Here is an 18,344-nt window from a genome sequence, read left to right as displayed (position 1 = left end):
CCACTCAGCTCCCAGAAAACCTGCTATCTTCGGCTCGCTTCTACCGTCACGATGAGGCCTCCCCCTCCCTCTTCACAGTACGCCCTGCTGGGCCTAACGGAGATAATAGCACAAATCCATTTCATATATCTCACATCTAACTTCCTATAAATAGCATGCCCGCTGTCAATCTAAGACTGCCATGCGTCAGCATTGATTCATAGCCATCTAAGTGCTGCTAGGATAGAATCATTAGGCTCAATTTTTGAAGGCTAAAACTATACATTTCAAAAGAGCAAATCTACATCAAACAGCGACGCTCCGGAAAGTTCACCAAGGACAATTTCCATGAGCATGATAACACATTTGTATCCTCGGTTAAAGCACATTTGTATGTATCTATTTTTTGGGAAGCATCAGGTGTCTAAGAAAGCTCAGAATCACCCGAGTGTAATGAAACAATACATCACCATTGTGCACTGGATCACCACATGCAGACAACCGCCCTATCTTTCAGGTTACGCTAGTAAGCAAGCTGCCCCTTCAATCACGAGCAACTATGATGAGGCCTGCTCAATAATTTCTGATTTAATTAGATTCAAAATATCTTCACGCAATGTAAAAAATGTAGAACGTTTGATAATTTTACATCATTAGCAAGAATAAGACACGATATTTAATCGCAAAGATACATTTTTAAATCATGCATTTCAGTGCTGTTATATGCAGCTTAACTTGGGGCATTAAATAATTCATTGACAGGCTCTGGTTAAGGCAAAGTGATTTTCGACAGCTGTGGAACATTTGGTGGCCAAACAAGTTATCAGCTTCATATGTCACCATGAATGCTGACCAGAGGATATTCCCTCGCTGCTGACACAGCAACCATCCAAATGCTCTTGGCACACAGTGCTCTGGCAGGTATTTTTTGCATTTGGTTAAATTTGCCAGTACAAATGGCATTGCCTGCAACACATAAGCACAATGTTAGACTGCCATTTGCATTCTGCATCCTACCCCTTCTTAAGCTGCTCTACCGCTAACTGAATACCAATTCAAAAGATACATTTATGTTAAATTACAGTAGCAAAAAACGTATTGATCCATTATAATATTGCATTCATATTCCCATTGCCCACAAATGTAAGGTTCTGGTGTCAAATTGTGTGTATACCATTGAATCACAATTGTTGCCCTGCCCACATTAGCGACATTAAAAAAAACATAGAACGGGCAGTAATGCATGTGTGACCACATACACGCAAGTACAAAGATCCCCCCTATCGCCTTCAACAGGCTTGAGGAAAATGCTGTTCGCGAGCACCTATGAAGGCTGAAACATGGCACACAAGGTGGTTGGTGGCCAGCACCACGCCCTGTCTTTGTCTCCACAGTGCGGATGTTTACATACCACATCAGGTACTCATTTAAGGCTGAGTCGACCTAGGGGAGGTTCAGGACTGGTTCAAATATTTGCCAATTTTATTGGTTGTGAGCAGGAACCAATGTCATGTCACCGAGTTCGTAGTGCACTGCGCTAACCAGTATACTACCGTTCACCACCAAATACATAACAATCGACATTCACAACTAAGTGGATGTGACATTACCACGGCGCTTGTGATAGGCTAGGTGCACTTCGAGGCCACGTGAGTTGTCGGAGGCTCGCTGGCAGGTCAGGGGACAGACCCAGGTGCCATGGGTTGATGGACTGAAATGACTGGCAGATGCATCACCTGTGTCTAATACTGTGGCAACTTGCTTCGTATTAGCCACCTGGAGCTCTGCTCGTTGTAATTGGAGGGCAATTGCCTCCCAACTGCCCAGTAGCGTCCTTCACGAGCCTCCTCCAGAGAGGCCGATCTTGACACTGCTGGTACTAGTCACAGGCAAGTCCACTCAGCTCAATATCCTCCTGTACCACATCAGTCCATCTCTTCCGTAGCCTGTGCCATGCCCGTTCAGCCCCCTCTATCCAGCCACACAAAAGCCGATTAGGCATGTGGTGGCTGGGCATTCGGGCTACATGGCCCTAGTCAACACAGCCTTGCTTACCAGAGGAGCTCACCGGTCAGACTGTGCCCAGATCTTTCAAGGATTTGTGAGCTCCTCACACAATCCAGCCTGGTTAAACCCAGGATGGATCGTGTGGGCAGATCAGCTCCATGGTAGGTCCAGGTGCCAAGGACATTGGCCTGCATCCACTGTTCCTTCACTTTGTATTCCAGCAGATGTTCTTGCTTTAACCCAGTGTGCATACATGATGTTGTGTGGATGCACCAATGCCAAAACAGAGTGTTGGTAATTACAAGCCCATGGGCGGCACACAAGTCCAATAGACTCCTACCGTTGTTATTGAGCTCACCTGGCCCATGCCTTCCAATCACTCCAGCCCGGGTGCCTGCGTCATGACCCACTCGGGCACTGAAGTAACCCAATGGGAAAACACTTTATCCTGAGGGGCCACTTTAGCTAGCACCCATGACAAGTCATGGAAGGCATGTGACTCATTGGCCTTGCCAGCATCCCTCCACTGATGTTCATGATCGGTGGGGGGGTAAAACCACCACCCCATCACCACCACCATTCCTCGCATCCCATTGATGGGGAGGAGAGCCCACAGTAGCCTGGAACGTACAGCTTCCCACACCTCAACGCCATGCTCCCACGCCCCCTTCATTATTTTGTTCAGAAGAAGAACCACTCCCTGTTGTTTGGCAGTTTCTGACACCGAGTGGAAAACTGTCCACCCCTCAGTGACAGGGGCCAGAACCAGTCCACCGGACCTCCTAAATACCAGAGATCCAGGTGGGTAGTGATCCAGATCCTGACGGAGGAGTGGCAGCCTCTCCTCCGAATTGAGTGTTCGAACATTCCCCGTGGCCACTCGCAGTGGCTTTTTGCTGTTTCTAGAGGAATTCCGAGGATGCAGGTTCAATCTCTTGGCTCCGCCAAATGGGGTTTGGTCAGCAGACATCATAGACGTCTGTCCCCGTGGGGCCTCCAGCACAAGCTTCGTTTGATCTCAGAGGAGATAATAAAAAACAATCATTTGTAGTTGACCTTTAAAACGCCAAAATGTGCACCTACATTGACCACCAAACACAGTTCTTGAAACAAACATCGGCCAATATTCTATGTATTACAGCACAATCTCTCATTAGATGCACCACATTGTCACCTTTCCCAGGCAATACACTGGTGTAACAAGGCCTGAATGTGGCTATAAGACTGTCGTGTTTGTAAAGCCTAAGGAATCAATCTTTGTTTAGGGCAATTGTGTCTATACTGTACTGTGAATTAAAGTGAGGCCTGTTAAAACCTACTCCATTTATTAACACATTCTCCCCTCTTTGAATAGTGAATCGGTAAAAAAGAAATCTCAGGAATGAAAGTAAAATGTTTCTTTTAACGATGCTCTCCTTACAGGAATATTTTATGATGTAAAAATGTTTTTTTTGCCTTTCACAACGACAAAAATTACGTGAAAAACTGGGAAAAACAATGAGTTCACAAGCTGAGGATGCGTGGTAAGTTTTGATTTCCTTCAAATGAAAAGGAGTGAAAAGCAGAGGCTAAATTTCTGGGAAGAGCTGGGGGGGTGGCAAGACAAAGGAGCGCTCTGTGCAAATAAAACAAAAACACATTTAAGGGAATGTATTTGCAGATGTGTGTGGACACAAAAAAAATTAAACTCACCACGTGTGTCATTAAAACTATCTTAACAGAAACATGTACAAAGTATAATTTTTATATTTCTGACAATGGCCTTTCTTCAGGGTAGAAGAGGAAGAGAAACGGCTGGGTGATTTGACTTATAGTTGGAGATTGTACTTCACAGTATTGAGAAATATTTGAAATGTTGAGAAAGCCCACCGTTTTGAATTTAATACTGAGTAAATATTCATCATCAATTAATCGAATGCTTACAGATCGAATTATGGTCAAACAACTCCCACGACCGACAGCGTCTCTCTGAAGAATATTAGCATATGATAGGTGAACAACCGAACCAGTCTTACCAGTTTACTAGCTCTTTATATCTGCTATCTGCGACAAGCTTGACGTGGTGACTTGTTAAAACCAGCGGCGCTTCACTTCAACAGTGTTGACCAGAGTTACAATAAGTCTGTCCGTGATGTTCATCTGATTTCAAGTAAAAATGTAACTATAATCGAACACACATGCTGTATTCAAACTGAAAAATATTCATCCAGCGAGGCTAAATGAATATAAAATATATAGATTTACCTAACATTATATCTTGTGTCTATTGAATGTTAGAAAAGTCCCTTGTTTTTCCCATAATGAAATGCAACAATCAAGACAATGCTCTTCTTTATGAAATTCAGTTTTTTTTACACATGCATGAAGGCTGTGTGCTTTTTACACATTTGTGTCTTGTTTAAAAATTCGACTTTTACTGCATAAGGGTTTAATCATACTTAATGTCTAAGAACAGTAACATTTGAAACTGTTCATCAATTTATACAAAAAAATATCCTTGTTTATTCAAGGCCCCAGAGTGTGCATTAAAAATCTCCCAGTATAAGCCAATATCCCTTCTCTCACTGCTGTAAAGTACCTTTGCCTGAACGTCGGCCTCCTGTATAGTGCTGTCGTAACGCTGAGCTAATGAAGAATGTGGTGTTTTTGAGTTGTGCAAGGTTTCCGAAGTGCCCGCCGATGGAAATAAAGGCACGTCACTAAGTTGTGCTGATCTTCAAAAAGCCATATGAGCTCCACCTTGCAGAGGCCAAACTCCCACAATGTATTTGCACAAAAACATGCAGACAGGAATTATGACCTTGCTGATTCAAAGAAATTGAGAGCCAGTTGGCTTTTTATTTCGTCTTTCCCTCCGAGGTGAGTGACTTTGTCCTGTACTACTGTGCCAGCTCATCATCGAGATGAAGCAACATCCAATGGTCATTAATACAGTTCTGTTAATGACCTGCTTGGAATATCACATGCAGCCAACCTATGTACTAGACATGCCTACCACCACATTCCATCCCACCCAGAGATGTGATGAATTGATACAATTTTCAGTTCCAAAATTATGTAAGATAAATTAGATATTTTGAGAACAGGCAATTGTTTCAAAACATCTCTTGTGCGCTCACCGCATTTTTACCTTTTCATTAATATCTTTACCTTGCTATTTCCACTCCGATTCGTACAGTTTTATGAGCTCAATTTGCCTAAATCTAACATATAACGTGCATGAATCGTAAGAACAGCAATCAATATTAATGCATTAATCAAGCAACGTGACATGGCTACCACGTATGCTTTTCTGAACAATGGTGGTAGGCAATGCCATAGTCTTGAGTGATCGCCACTGAGCCAATTTACACGGAATCATCGGTTCGATTCCCACAAGTGTATAAACTGCTGGGCACTATTCCTTGACTTGTCAAAAGCCTTTGACACTGTTGACGATGATATTCTACTCACAATACTGGGTCAACTACTGACGATGATATTCTACGATAATCTTCTACTCACAAGACTGGGTCAATTAAAATGTTCAGACGATACAATAAAATGGTTTAAGAGTTACCTCTCAGACCATTCTCAAAAAAAGTGCACAGTGATAACATCTCGTCCACAAATATTCAAATAACAAAGGGTGTTCCATAAGGTTTCATGCTGGGTCCAATCCTGTTCTCAATATATTTCAACAATCTCGGACTCAACTCAATTCACTCAGAACCAAATACATTTGTTGATGACCCTGTTATATAAGCACTGGGTAAATCTCCAAACCAAGTCAAACAATCTCCAACACAATTTCCACTGAATTTAAAATCAATGTCATCATTAAAATTGCTCTAAAATCCTAAAAAACTGAAGATCATGCTATTTTCTTCAAACAAAAATCAAGTTTCATTCCATTCAACTATTGCTGATATCAGAAACAACATCATTGAACAAATGGAGTGCTTCAAATACTTGTGTTTAAACTCTTTGGTTCTTTTGGTAAAGTCACGTAGGTAGAAAAATAATAGATCACGACGTTTCGATCGCAACACAAGCAATTGTCATCAGGTGGGACAACCACAGCAAGAAAAAACTGCTGTAGTAGCTACTACAGCAGTTTTCGCTGTGGTTGTCCCACCTGATGACGATTGCTTGTGTTGCGATCGAAACGTCGTGATCTATTATTTTTCTACCTAAGTGACTTTACCGAAAGAACCAAAGAGTATGGATTCCTGCAGTCACGAAAGCTTCAAATCAATACTTGTGTTTACTGATTGATTAAAACGTTATATTCCAACCCCATAGTGATCACATCTCAAAGAAAATCAAACAAAAAAGAAGGTATTTATACAAAAACAAACATTGGTTTCCCATTCAAATGCATCTGCTAATTATTTAAGGTATCATTCTACAACTTTGACAACAGTGACACTTACAGATCAGTTACTGATGAAACACTCAGACTAAATTCTGACTTAAAGCTTTCTTGGGTCTTTCGGTAAAGCCACGTAGACAGAACAAATAATAAAAATAATAACAATATCACGACATTTCGATCACAACACGAGCTATCGTCATCAGGTGAACAATATAGCGGGAGAGCTGTTGGGAATATATGGTGGGAGCGCTGCTAAGGTAAGGAGTTAAAGGTTTGAGATGCGTGTAGCCCAAGGGTCAGTGGGCGGAGCTAGAGATGAAATTTGCATGTAAATGTAAGATCGGAAAAATCTTGACAAACGAAGCTGTGGGGGTGGCTATTGTATTGTGAGAGATTAGCACGTCAATGTAAGAAATTTGCTTGTAAATGTACAATCGGAGAGAGCTCGGAAAGAGCCATCGCCACAGAGGTGGAAAAGGATGGCAAGCCGCCATTTACTAATACAGCTAACGGTGGCTGTGTTAGCGAATGTAACTCAGAGTCGAAAATAACTGCTAACATAAGTAGGTAGGGAGGGAACATCACAGCCAGTTATGACCAAAACTGGTTAATAACGTCCTTCCAATGATTGCTCAGTTTGTACCCATCTTCTCGGTTGAAATTGTGTCTGTGTTTATATATCTGAATAGCTTCATGAACGGATCTTTGCCGATAGCCAGTGGGCTTGCAGAGTACCCTCGTCTTGGCAAAATCTATGTTCCCACAGCGGTAAAACAATGTTCAGCCACGGCTGAGGTATTGGTCCTACAATGTTTCAGATCTGCCTTATGTTCACGATAAAACTGCATTTGCAAATGTGATTTGTAACTTTCATCATTTCCCATGTATCGATAGTTCAATTTGAATGCGCAATTTCATGACGGGACCGTGTGTTGACGTGAGTGTGGTCTGGGAGTGTTCTTGTTGTTGTGTTGCTGCCCTGCCCAAGCCTGGGAATTGATGTACTTATGAAATTTGAACTTATATACTTTATCTATTTTATATATTAGTTTTTAGTTATTCGTTTTCCTTTCCTATACGTTGCACTCCGATCGCTTTTTGTGTTGTTTGTTGTTGTAACTTTCTGACCCCGTGCCCCTACTTGACATCTGTGATAAAGAGCTTCATAGCTCATCAGATTTCCCCAGGATAAATATAGATTCGGATTCTTCTGATTCTGATGAACATTTCTGCTAGAAATTCTAGATGCACAGTTAGCTGCATAATGAATGTGAAAGACCGTGTGATGTAACTTGAAAATGTGGGTCAATGTGTGTTCTCGTTATAGCCGAAATGGCACATTTTATTTAATTACCTGCAATTATCAATGAACTCGACTTAGAATCAGGTGCATTTACTTTGTGCAATTAAAAAGTGAGCGAATAAATGTAGAAAACAAAGTTTACCTAAATCTTCAGCATATGATTTACTGCTTCTCGTTGAAGTAATGGAAACATAGCGAATTGAGGTGAACTTGGAGATGCACTGCGACATGAAGGTGAAATGGGTGGATGGCTGGTGTTTCAATGCAACACAACACTGTAAAAAATAACAAAAGTGTCCCTCCACAAGACATGACTAAGAATGGCAGCTGACATTTTCCTGACATTTAATTGAGCCATTTATTTTTGCTGCACAGTGCACTTTGGGTGACTTCCACTTGCTGAGATTTTTAGCTACACATGTCATCACCCGACTTGGATGCTTTGAAAAAGCGCATAATACAGCTATATACACTGCCCTGCAAAGAACTATGTAATGCGAGCCAAAAACAATATATGCACACACTCTGCTAAAAATGGAATATCACATTGAGCTAAACTGTTTGCAGGTAATTTCCATGAACCAAGCAACTGTCTACGATGATATAAAAAAATCAATCGCTACTTCGAGAAAAAGGCTTCCGTATCAATTAATGCATTAAACGCTCATCCCCACTGTATGAAGAATATGGCAAGCAAGAGAGGCTATGCATTGCGACTGGAACACGAGTGCAGTTGCGCTCAGCACATTTCAAATTTCAACACGGCGAGCAACTTAATGAACACTTGATCAGAGTATCAAGTCCAAAAGTCCCAAGCAGCACACATCACATGACGACGCTATGAATAAGCGGAATCAGCCCTGGCCAGCATACATGCGGGTTATTCTACGTTCTCTATCGTGGCATCACTTAAATGCCATCAATCCCGACAATCCCTCTGTTTTGCCGGCACACTAAGTGCTATTGCCTTAATCTCCAAAATGCCACAAGCTTTTCGTTTAAATCTATGCTAGGGGTATTCAATCATGCAGAGCATAGCAGTACAGACAAGGGTGTCTCTACCACTGCCCCCACGAAGTCTGTGCGAATCAATCAGTGTAATAGAAGCTGCCAAAAAAGACCACGCCAAGTTCGGGTCTACAGGGGGGGTTATACCGTAGCTAGGATACATACTCAATTGAAATGCTTGTTCGGCTCTTGAGATACTTGACCATCCAGTGACTGTATGAAAGCTAATGGCTGTGTTTAGCAGGATAATATAGTGTGTTATTCATATATAAACACATTTACGGCCATACAATATTCTGTTTTAACCAAGTGTGCGGGTAACAGAAATAAACATTGGTTTTACATTTATGGGGCCATGAACGATGACTTAAAATAGCTCATTGGGATATGTTCTCAATGTGATACCAACCGGAGCAAAGCCAACAAGCTGGTTTTCTCTAGACGAGAACAGAAAAGGACTCTGAAGTGATAGAGTATTTTAAGAAAATTACGAGTGCAGTGTTTATTCTAAACTCAAAGCTGACCCGGCAGGAAATTCATTCTAAACAAAGTAATGAGTTGTGGCCTTGGGAAGTCAGTGAAAATGGAACCACAAAACAACGAATTTCCTCTTGTTAAATAAATAATAATTTTCATCTCTACAAGTAAATCCACCGCTGGACAAATGCCTCCCACATGTATGTAAATCATACAGCACCATACTGGTAAGGGGACGCTGGTGAAAGGGGCCCCAGATCTTCATTTATGTTATAGCCATGGCCAGGAATCAAACTCAAGTGGGCTGGGTCAGCAAAATAATACTATTTCATCAATAAATAATTACGCTGTCCTTTCCGACAGACCTGTTCTTCACCTGAGGACGGCTGCTTGCGTTGTGGCCGAAACGTCGTGAGATTTATTTTATTGTTTTATTTTTATTCTTTTATTATTTCCCTTCTATGTGACTTTACCGAAAGAACCAAGAAGATGAATGCCTGCAGTCACGAAAGCTTTAAATCGAAAAGTGATTAATCACATTAAGAGCTTTACCTAACCATGCATATGGCACAATCATGTTTGTGCTATGCAGTCAATAAGCATAAAATTTTATTGAAATCTAGTTACTGATTGACCACGAGTGTGAAAGCAACTCAACTTGTCATTGATTTATAACATTTTGCCTTGTGGTCCTGAATACCACTCTGCATCACAAGCGAAATAAACACGAAGGGCAGGCAATACACGACTGACTGCAGTATTCATCTACAGCACTTTTTGTCAATCCACTGCTGGATGATCGCCTCTCCATGTCATGAGTTATCGGGGCTATTTGAACATTGTGCTTAGCCTAACCGTACGACAATTAATGCTGTTGAAGTGGGCTTCGTTTCCCACCATGTAGTCGCACAGCTTATGGTGGTCATCCATATAATCACTCTCCAGGCTCAAACCGGCTTTGCTTGCAAGATAAATACACCATCTATTCGTCTGAACCCACTTCACATGTTCTCACGTTAACCATAAACTCCTAACCAAGAGCCTTACTGTAACACCATTGTCAACAACAATGCCCGCCAACAATTATTGTTTTTTGGAAAGATTGTCAACAAACGTGAATTTTATAAAAAAAAAACATGCTGCTATCAGTGGTTCGATGACCCAAAATTCGCCATGGGAGCACGTTGGTAACAGTTTTGTATGGGGGTAACAATGGATTAATCAATAAATTATTCGTCTACGTTCTCTATGTAATCGAAGCATGTGAACTTTCCACTTGACTTTCGGATTGAATGATAATGCAGAATCACAATTCCCCAATTCGCGAGGAGGGAGAATCCTTGCACTCCTCGTACTTTCTACGTATGGTGCGCGTGTGTCCGTGAGTGTTTCTGTACGCAGGCTTATTTACGCAGCCGACTCTGCTTGTCACAATGTTCTTCAAAATATCAATATTATTTCATCTGGGTGGAGAGCTAGCGCTGTTCTTCGCCCCGTGTGCGAAAAACGACGCGAAGTTATGTTCCTGGCCACATCTAACATCAATAGAGTGATATCTGAACTGGTCCTCCACGGAATAAGGGGCCATCCATTCAGTAGGTACGCAAAAATCTGTCAAAACTTGACCCCTCCCCCCCTCCCTGTACGCACGTGTACTTTTTACACCCCCCCCCCCACCTGCGTTCGTACGTACGCTTGACGCACCCCCCCCCCACTCGAATCCTATAGAACGGCCGATATTTAATCCACGCAGATTAAATATCGGCCAAGCTTTACACACAGCTTTGTACAAACAGTTATACTTGACCGTATTATCAATCCTGACTGGTTATTCAAAAAACGTATATTATTATCTTAAAACACAATTAAAATTCGGTGAACTAGTCTCTATATAAAGTGCGTCGACTGAACATCTGCTGTAACAGTAGACCGATGGACAGAACAGTGTCAGTACTGTAGTCCGGGCACAGCAGCAGCACGAACAGAGCACCTTGAGGCAGGGGCAGTCTGCAGTGAGGCCAGATTGAAGGATGTCTAATCCATGGGGCAGGCCGCCAGACTACGTCAGACTCACAGCTGAGCTGCGTGATAGCTGCAGTCAGGGGCACGGTGGCATACAAGTGACACCTCTCCCACAGTCCCACTTCTCCCGGTAGTACTTGTCTGACAGCAGAAGAAACTGAACTGTGGCTCATTTGAAGGCCAATGTAGACAAATTATTATCAAGGCTTCACCCGCCCCCCCCCCCCTGTTTCCTATGCGTACGTACATTGTCAGCAGACCCCCCCATACGCAAGCGTACGCATTTGGGTTAACCCCCCCTCCCCCTCCATGCAAACGTACTAAATGGATGGCCCCTGTGGTGAGGTATGGTCAAGTAACCTCCTCCATGACCCTCAGTGTGCAAAGGCCTAGATCAAGCAATGGATTGACATTTGGCTGTAAATTATTATATTATTATATGTTCAGTAGGTATGCAGTTTTTCCACTTAAAATTGCAAACTAACGTTGGTTTCAAATATTCAAATATAAATGGAATATAACCTAGAAACCTCAATAAAATGGATGCTTTGGTCATAGGCTGACGGACACAATTTCGATTTATTTGGGTTCTTCTAACAATCCTCATTAGAAATACTTATCAAAATAGTTTTCTGCTGTCAGTACACGGTAATGGACCTGTTAACTGATACGCAAACACCGATAACTTATTTTCCCACTGGAAAGACTGTAATAGCAACATTTCAGACGGCACAAATATGGGACCAACGCCACGGCTCAGCACAAGGCCGGCACGAGGTGGATGCTGGGGTGGGCCCTTCCACCACCTTGTGTCAGAGGTCGCAAACGGGTTTTGATTCCTTACCTGTACCCGTACCCAGGCGCACCAGGGTCGCAAACAGGTACCCGTACCCATACCAGGCCGTACCCGTACCCTACCCGTACCCGGCCGGGTACGGGTAGGGTACGGATATCGGGTACCTGATTGCGACGTCTGGGATGAAGCCATGTTGCAGGCGCGGGTGGGTTGATTCTAGGAACTTGAATTGTGAGAAGAGACAAGACGTTGGGAAATGAGTGACAAACAGTTACTCACCAGTGAGTCACGGTCTACCCGTACCCGTACCCGGCCGCACCAGGGTCGCAAACGGGTACCCGTACCTGGCCGGGTACGGGTAGCCGGGTATCGGGTAGGGTACGGGTATCGGGTACCCGGTTGCGACCTCTGCCTCGTGTCCCCTTGTCTACCACTGTTACGATGGCCCACACGATAGTATTACCCCCCCCCCCACCCCGTCCGAGACGAGCTAAAGCCAGGCCTGCAAAGAACTCCAAATAAAATTCCATTAAGTTTCTCATGTCACACGACCACAGCCAGTGGACAAAATAAGAATAAAAAATGTATAAGTTGTTAAATGTAATTATTTATTAATTCACATATATATAACATTTTTTATACGTAGCACAATTTAACTCATGGGATTGTTGCTCAAGTGTTTCTAGCACATGACTGGTTTGTCACCGATTTGGCGAGGCAACCATGTAAACTAATGCATTCAAAATGCTATGACCTTTTAACCAAATCTGACAAGTGCACTTAACCTTTCGCAACGATGTGCAGAATTGTGAAATGCGACAGGTGTTGAAAAGCACGACAGATTCAGCACAGTTTACAGATATGTAGTGTCTTAAAAAAATACTCACACCGACACGTTGTAACAAGTCACCTGCTTACACTGTATTCACCTACTAGCTGATATACCCGGCGTTGCCAAAAAATATTTAAAAACTACTCTTAAAAATGTAACAGCAGTGCGTACTGACTGTGGTAGTACCTGCTATGATTACAGCAGTGCATACCTACTGTGGTGGTACCTGCTATCATTACAGTAGTACATGCTGACTCTATAGCAGTATTTATCGACTCTATAGCACAAAGTACTCACCTGACAGAGTGGCGTGGTGAGGCCTACTCCCGTGCAGAGCCTCCAGCCTCGCCTAGATTGTCCAGCCAGCCGAGGTGGCATCTTGGCAGTTTGGGGCTGGGCTGCTACCCCTGACCACCCCCCCAGCCACGATCTCCCCGGCCGCTCTGCAGTAATATCTACGGCCTATAGTGGTAGCATCTACCAACTGTATAGTAGTAACTGCACATATCGGGGTGGGGGGGACATCACACAGTGAAGAATTTACCTGAGCATTTAGTATATTTGAATAGCATTTTAACACGAAATAAAATGTCCCCCTCAGTCCCACCGAAGCCGTGCAGCTTGGCATGGGCCATCCCTTCCACCAAAGGCGCGTGAGTTGGTACAGTCGTGCATGCGTCATACATAAATAAAAAGAAAGCACACACAAATCGCACTAAATCGCTAAATAAACTAATTACAAGTTGACGGATGTGAAAAAGGAATAGTGCTTGCTCACGGCTGGGGCTTACGGCGTGGTACCTGGCTATTTTTATTTAACGTAAACCCCACCGTTGGAGAGCCAAATCCTTCGCAAACGCACAAACACAAACAAACCCACACACAAACCCCACCACAAACCCACAGACAATTTTTTACTTTGATATATATAGATTATTGCACTAGTTGTAGGCACTCCTATAACGAGCTATACGGTCACGGTCACTTATGTTTAACCTCTCCCCACTCTTATCTACCTTTCACCTCCCTTGCACTCAGCAGCTCTCATCGACTCCGCACACAGCGTCTTCGCACACAGCGTCTTCGCACACAGCAGCTTCTACACTTCCACCGCTGCCCTCACCTACGCTCCCTCAGACCCGCTCACCCATCTGTCCCGGGCAGGGGGATCAGCCATCACCCGCCCGGCGACAGCATGAAGGTTGAGGTTGCGTTGACGGCTGTAGCGGCAGCGGCGAGATGTCTTCACACTTGGTCCCCGGCAACAACTCCCCGCTCCGCTCACGCACACGACTTTATATTCCTCTGCTAATTATCCAAGACCTCTCGTGCGTCTCTTTAGGCTGGCGCTTGTCGGCCCATCAATCAACCCTTATCTCCCGTCTCCCTGACAACACCTCCGGTGTCAGCGTGCACAACCGGTCGACCACGTTTGCACCTGTTTCGCCCCTTACAACTGGCGGTTTTTGCCCGTGCAAACCTCACGCGCACCTGTTTGCCCTCAGTTGCTCTCGGTTAACTGTGCGCACCGCGTATTTCACTACACTGCAGATATATAAACACTGACCACCTCACCAAAGTGCAAATGCAGCACAGTAAATCCTTAATATTCGCAGGGGATACGTCCCGCGAATATTCATCTTTAAAATATTACGAGGAAAATTGGATCAGGGGGGATAAACATATTATGTTTCATCATAAACATATAAACTGAATGTATATATTAATTCGTACATATTTTATTCATATAGTTTAGGTGATCTGTGCCTAACGCCTGATACTGTACACTGTGTAACGCTGGGGAGGCTACGTGGATCCGAGTGATGTCACAAATTATCCAGTAGAATATCTGCACACGCGAACACCATCATCTGGAATGCCACCTCATAAATTGGTTTTGAAAAAAGGAACCATTGTAATGCCGATTCCAAATCTCAACCCCAAAAAAGGATTATGCAATAGCACACGTCCGGTGATTCGTGAATTGATCTGGCACCGTCTGATGTGAATTTACCATTAATTTTGGGGCGAAGACCGTTTCCAATCATTCCTGCATTTGCTATCACTGGCAATAAGTCACGAGGACAAACTTTTGAGTATGTTGGACTTTATCTCAACAATTCTGGTTTTGTTCCCCGATGGAAAACTTTATGTTGATTTGTCAAGATGCAAAACTCCAACCAACATCAAAATGCTGATTCTAGATTTGAAGCTTTCGTCACTGCAAGGATTCATATTCTTAGGTTTTTTCGGTAAAGTCACGTAGGTAAAATGTTTTTTTTTTATTACTATAAGTAAAATAAAAATAAAATAAAAATCACGACGTTTCAGAGGCAACACAAGCTGAAGACGGAAGCTTGTGTTGCCTCCGAAACGTCGTGATTTTAATTTTTTTTTATTTTACTTTTATTAATTTTACTTTTTTTTACCTACGTGACTTTACCGAAAAAACCTAAGAATATCAAAATGCTGATTCAACAAAATTCATCTCAAGGAAAACTTTTGGGAGATGATCGTCAATTTACTCCAAATGTGCTATAGACAAATTTTTGATTAAATAAATTCAATACAATCTTTAAATGTTTGTCTTTTTAATTAAATGTATATTTTATGAAGCCGTCACATGATGCACAATTACACAAGTAATGTATAGTTATTTAACTTACCTTTAATAACGATTCACACACAAATATGTAAAAGTGCAAATAGCAATCAATAAATAAGTGAATATTGCACACTTAGTAATTCCAAAACATTGTAAAGGAAAGTGCCCGTGTGTAAACAGTGCGGCAGATAAAGGCAGACTGGGGGGGAGAGCGTTGCGTGGGAAATATTTTGTGGTCTAAATCTACACCACTCTCTTGCCTCACTACAAAATAACACTTCTTGTCAAATGGTAGCGCATGCTCCAGCCGCCAATATTTAAAATACATACCCGCGAATATCAAATAGCACAACAGTAAATTAATCGCGAATACGCAAAAAACGCGATTATAAAACCTGTAAATATTAAGGGTTTACTGTACCTTCATCAGCAGTTTTCCTGAACTTTGTGGACATTTATTACGCCAATATAAGTGGTTGTATACTTCGAAAATGTATATAATGCAATATTCGTAGTATATGATTGATATCATATATAACTGGTCAAAGGTGGCAGACGCCTGTAATCCAGCAAATTTCGTAAAAATGTCTTCAAAATTCCTTTCCCGTGAGCATTGAGGTCTCATACCCTGGCTTGCCAGCAAAAGGCGGTACAGCATAAATGTGGATTCCACATTTAGATAAAGTACTACGAGAAGTGTTCGATCAGCACAGAGCTTGCACTCCACACACCATGGCATCCAGACTTTGCAACACAAGGAGGAGGAGGGGCTCCAATTGACACAGACCACTCCAAGAAGCCACCAGAGCTGGATGTGCTTCTAATTGGGAAGATGCCTAATGAACCAATTACTAGTGGAATGTTAAGAAACCCACTCACTTTTTTCTTTATGGGAGATTGAATCATTTTATTATTATTTTGGAGAAAGGTCATCTATAGGCGTTACGTTTCAGTCAAGTCTGCGCCATTCTTTAACAGTGAGCGTCAGAACTCCAAAGATGTTCTTAATAACAAGCAGGCAATAGAACATATCTCTAGCAGATGGATATTAAATTCCCCCAGAAAGCTAAACCTTTTGATCGGTACAAAAATAGCAACTGCTGGGCTAATCTCAAAGGACTACAGGGGTCTTGTCCAAGATAAAAAAAAATTGTCACATCCCACTGCTGGGTTGATCACACACCTTCCAGAGGTCTGCTGCTTGCAGTGCTGGATACTTAAATATCGCAGTTTTAACATACGGAAATGTACAAGGACATCACAGACACAACACGACATCCAAACACCACAGAACACAGTACACCCACATAAAACCATGCAGATTTTTGTCAGCAGTTAAAGTTTTGCGTTTGCTGGGGGCACTTACCTTCAATAATTAAACCTACCTTGAAGCTTGCAGAAACGCACATATGAACAGTTGAGCAATAATAAAATATATAGAGGGCACGGGATAAATGCCCAAGTATGTGTTTTCATAAAAATTATGTTGCATGAAGCAGTTTGAATTTTACTCACATAACTTAGTTTCCTGCCAGTAACCAACAATAACAAATGCGTATCTCCCGATATGCAATTTAAATCTCATGTTATATTAGTGTTTTTTTACGTAAGCTGCCAACACGTGCAGTAAAAGCAGTTTGCTCCCATTGTTATCATTATATTTTTTGTTTATGCCATGCAGCGTTTCGCAAAAAGTATTTTTAACACGCAAGCAGAAAACCCTGTCATGTGACTTTCTACTCCTTGCGTCAGCTCAGTCTGTGGCCGTTCACTTGGAGTGCTGTTAAGTGCCCCTACTCGTTGCCCATGCTGCAGAAATAAGAGCGGCAGCACTAACAGCCAGCATCAGCTGTCTGTCCGGGCCAATAAAACCAACCGTGTGCCGGGCTGGGGATGGGAGTTGCCATGTTTTCTTTTCCCGGGCGAAGGCTCAATCTCTGTTTCCCTGCCAACGTGTCCTCACTGTCCAGGGGTTGTAGGACTGCAGCGCACAACGGACACGCACGCGAGCACGCACACAAAAAAAGCACAAATAAAAACAAACAGCTCATACTCCAACAGAAATGGGCATGCTGCATTACGGTCGGGATTGTACGTGCACAGGGCAATAACTCATAAGACTGAAACAGGAAGAAAACAAAAAAGACGGATGGAAAAAAAACTGATTGACCCGAGGGATAAGAAATAAATGTTATCAGGGTTAGGTTGAGAAATAATTGTGCTCAATATTTTTACAAGTAGGTGGCAAGGTTATTGGAAGGTGACACACGAATGGCACAAGATGAACACCCATACATTTGGCAACATATCTCAACGCTCGACACTAGCCGGGTTTACATTCAGGAAAATGAATTATTATAGTCCAAACGATTTGATGCAGCTGTTCACCTTCATCAAGTAAATGCAGATTATTCCCTACTCAAATGAATGTGTATTCTTTGATGTAAAGATCACTACTGGGGTGTACAAATGGCTGCAGCTACATTTGTGTTTTGGCAAAGGTGTTCATCCAGAATGGGAACACAGTCCTGTCTGTACAGACAAAAGCATATTCACATTTTGTGCATAATGGCAGCCAACACAAAAACTGAATATGTCGCACAAGGAGATGTTAAAAATACCAGCACAATGTCCAAAATCAAAGTGGGATGCCCAACAAAATGATTATTCTAATCAATGAAAGTAAATTAAATGAAGACATCAAAAACACTACTTTAACAATTACATATGATCTGCATTTATATTTAACAATTCGTTAAATCCGTTGACAATCCACTGTGGAATAAAGGCCTCCCCCAACACCGTGTCAGCCATGGGGGTCGTTTGAGGTTCCTTCCCCACGCTGGCCAATGCGAGTTGGTAGATAGGTGCTCAAGGCCGGTTCAGATATCACTCACCATCGATGTTAGCCATGGCCAGGAATTGAACTCAGGTCACCCGGTTCATCGGGCACACCAC

The 18,344-nt window shown here is 42.6% G+C and overlaps 1 protein-coding gene across 2 annotated transcripts in view; it reads right to left on the bottom strand.

Moving 5' to 3' along the window:
* LOC133350328 (oxysterol-binding protein-related protein 8-like) overlaps positions 1-18,344 on the bottom strand; it is a 99,585-nt gene that overhangs the window by 59,089 nt on the left and 22,152 nt on the right. For both annotated transcript variants that reach the window (XM_061564562.1, XM_061564565.1), the window contains one exon: positions 17,263-17,367. In XM_061564562.1, coding sequence (XP_061420546.1) covers positions 17,263-17,367 — 105 coding nt within the window. The remainder of the gene's footprint in view (positions 1-17,262; positions 17,368-18,344) is intronic.

This window comes from Lethenteron reissneri, chromosome 33 (assembly GCF_015708825.2).
Source record: "Lethenteron reissneri isolate LAM-NWPU_2019-01 chromosome 33, ASM1570882v1, whole genome shotgun sequence".
In the NCBI taxonomy this organism is placed as follows: Eukaryota; Metazoa; Chordata; class Hyperoartia; order Petromyzontiformes; family Petromyzontidae; genus Lethenteron; species Lethenteron reissneri.
Note: the sequence above shows the minus strand (reverse complement) of the source record. Positions and strands in the feature narration are given on the sequence as shown.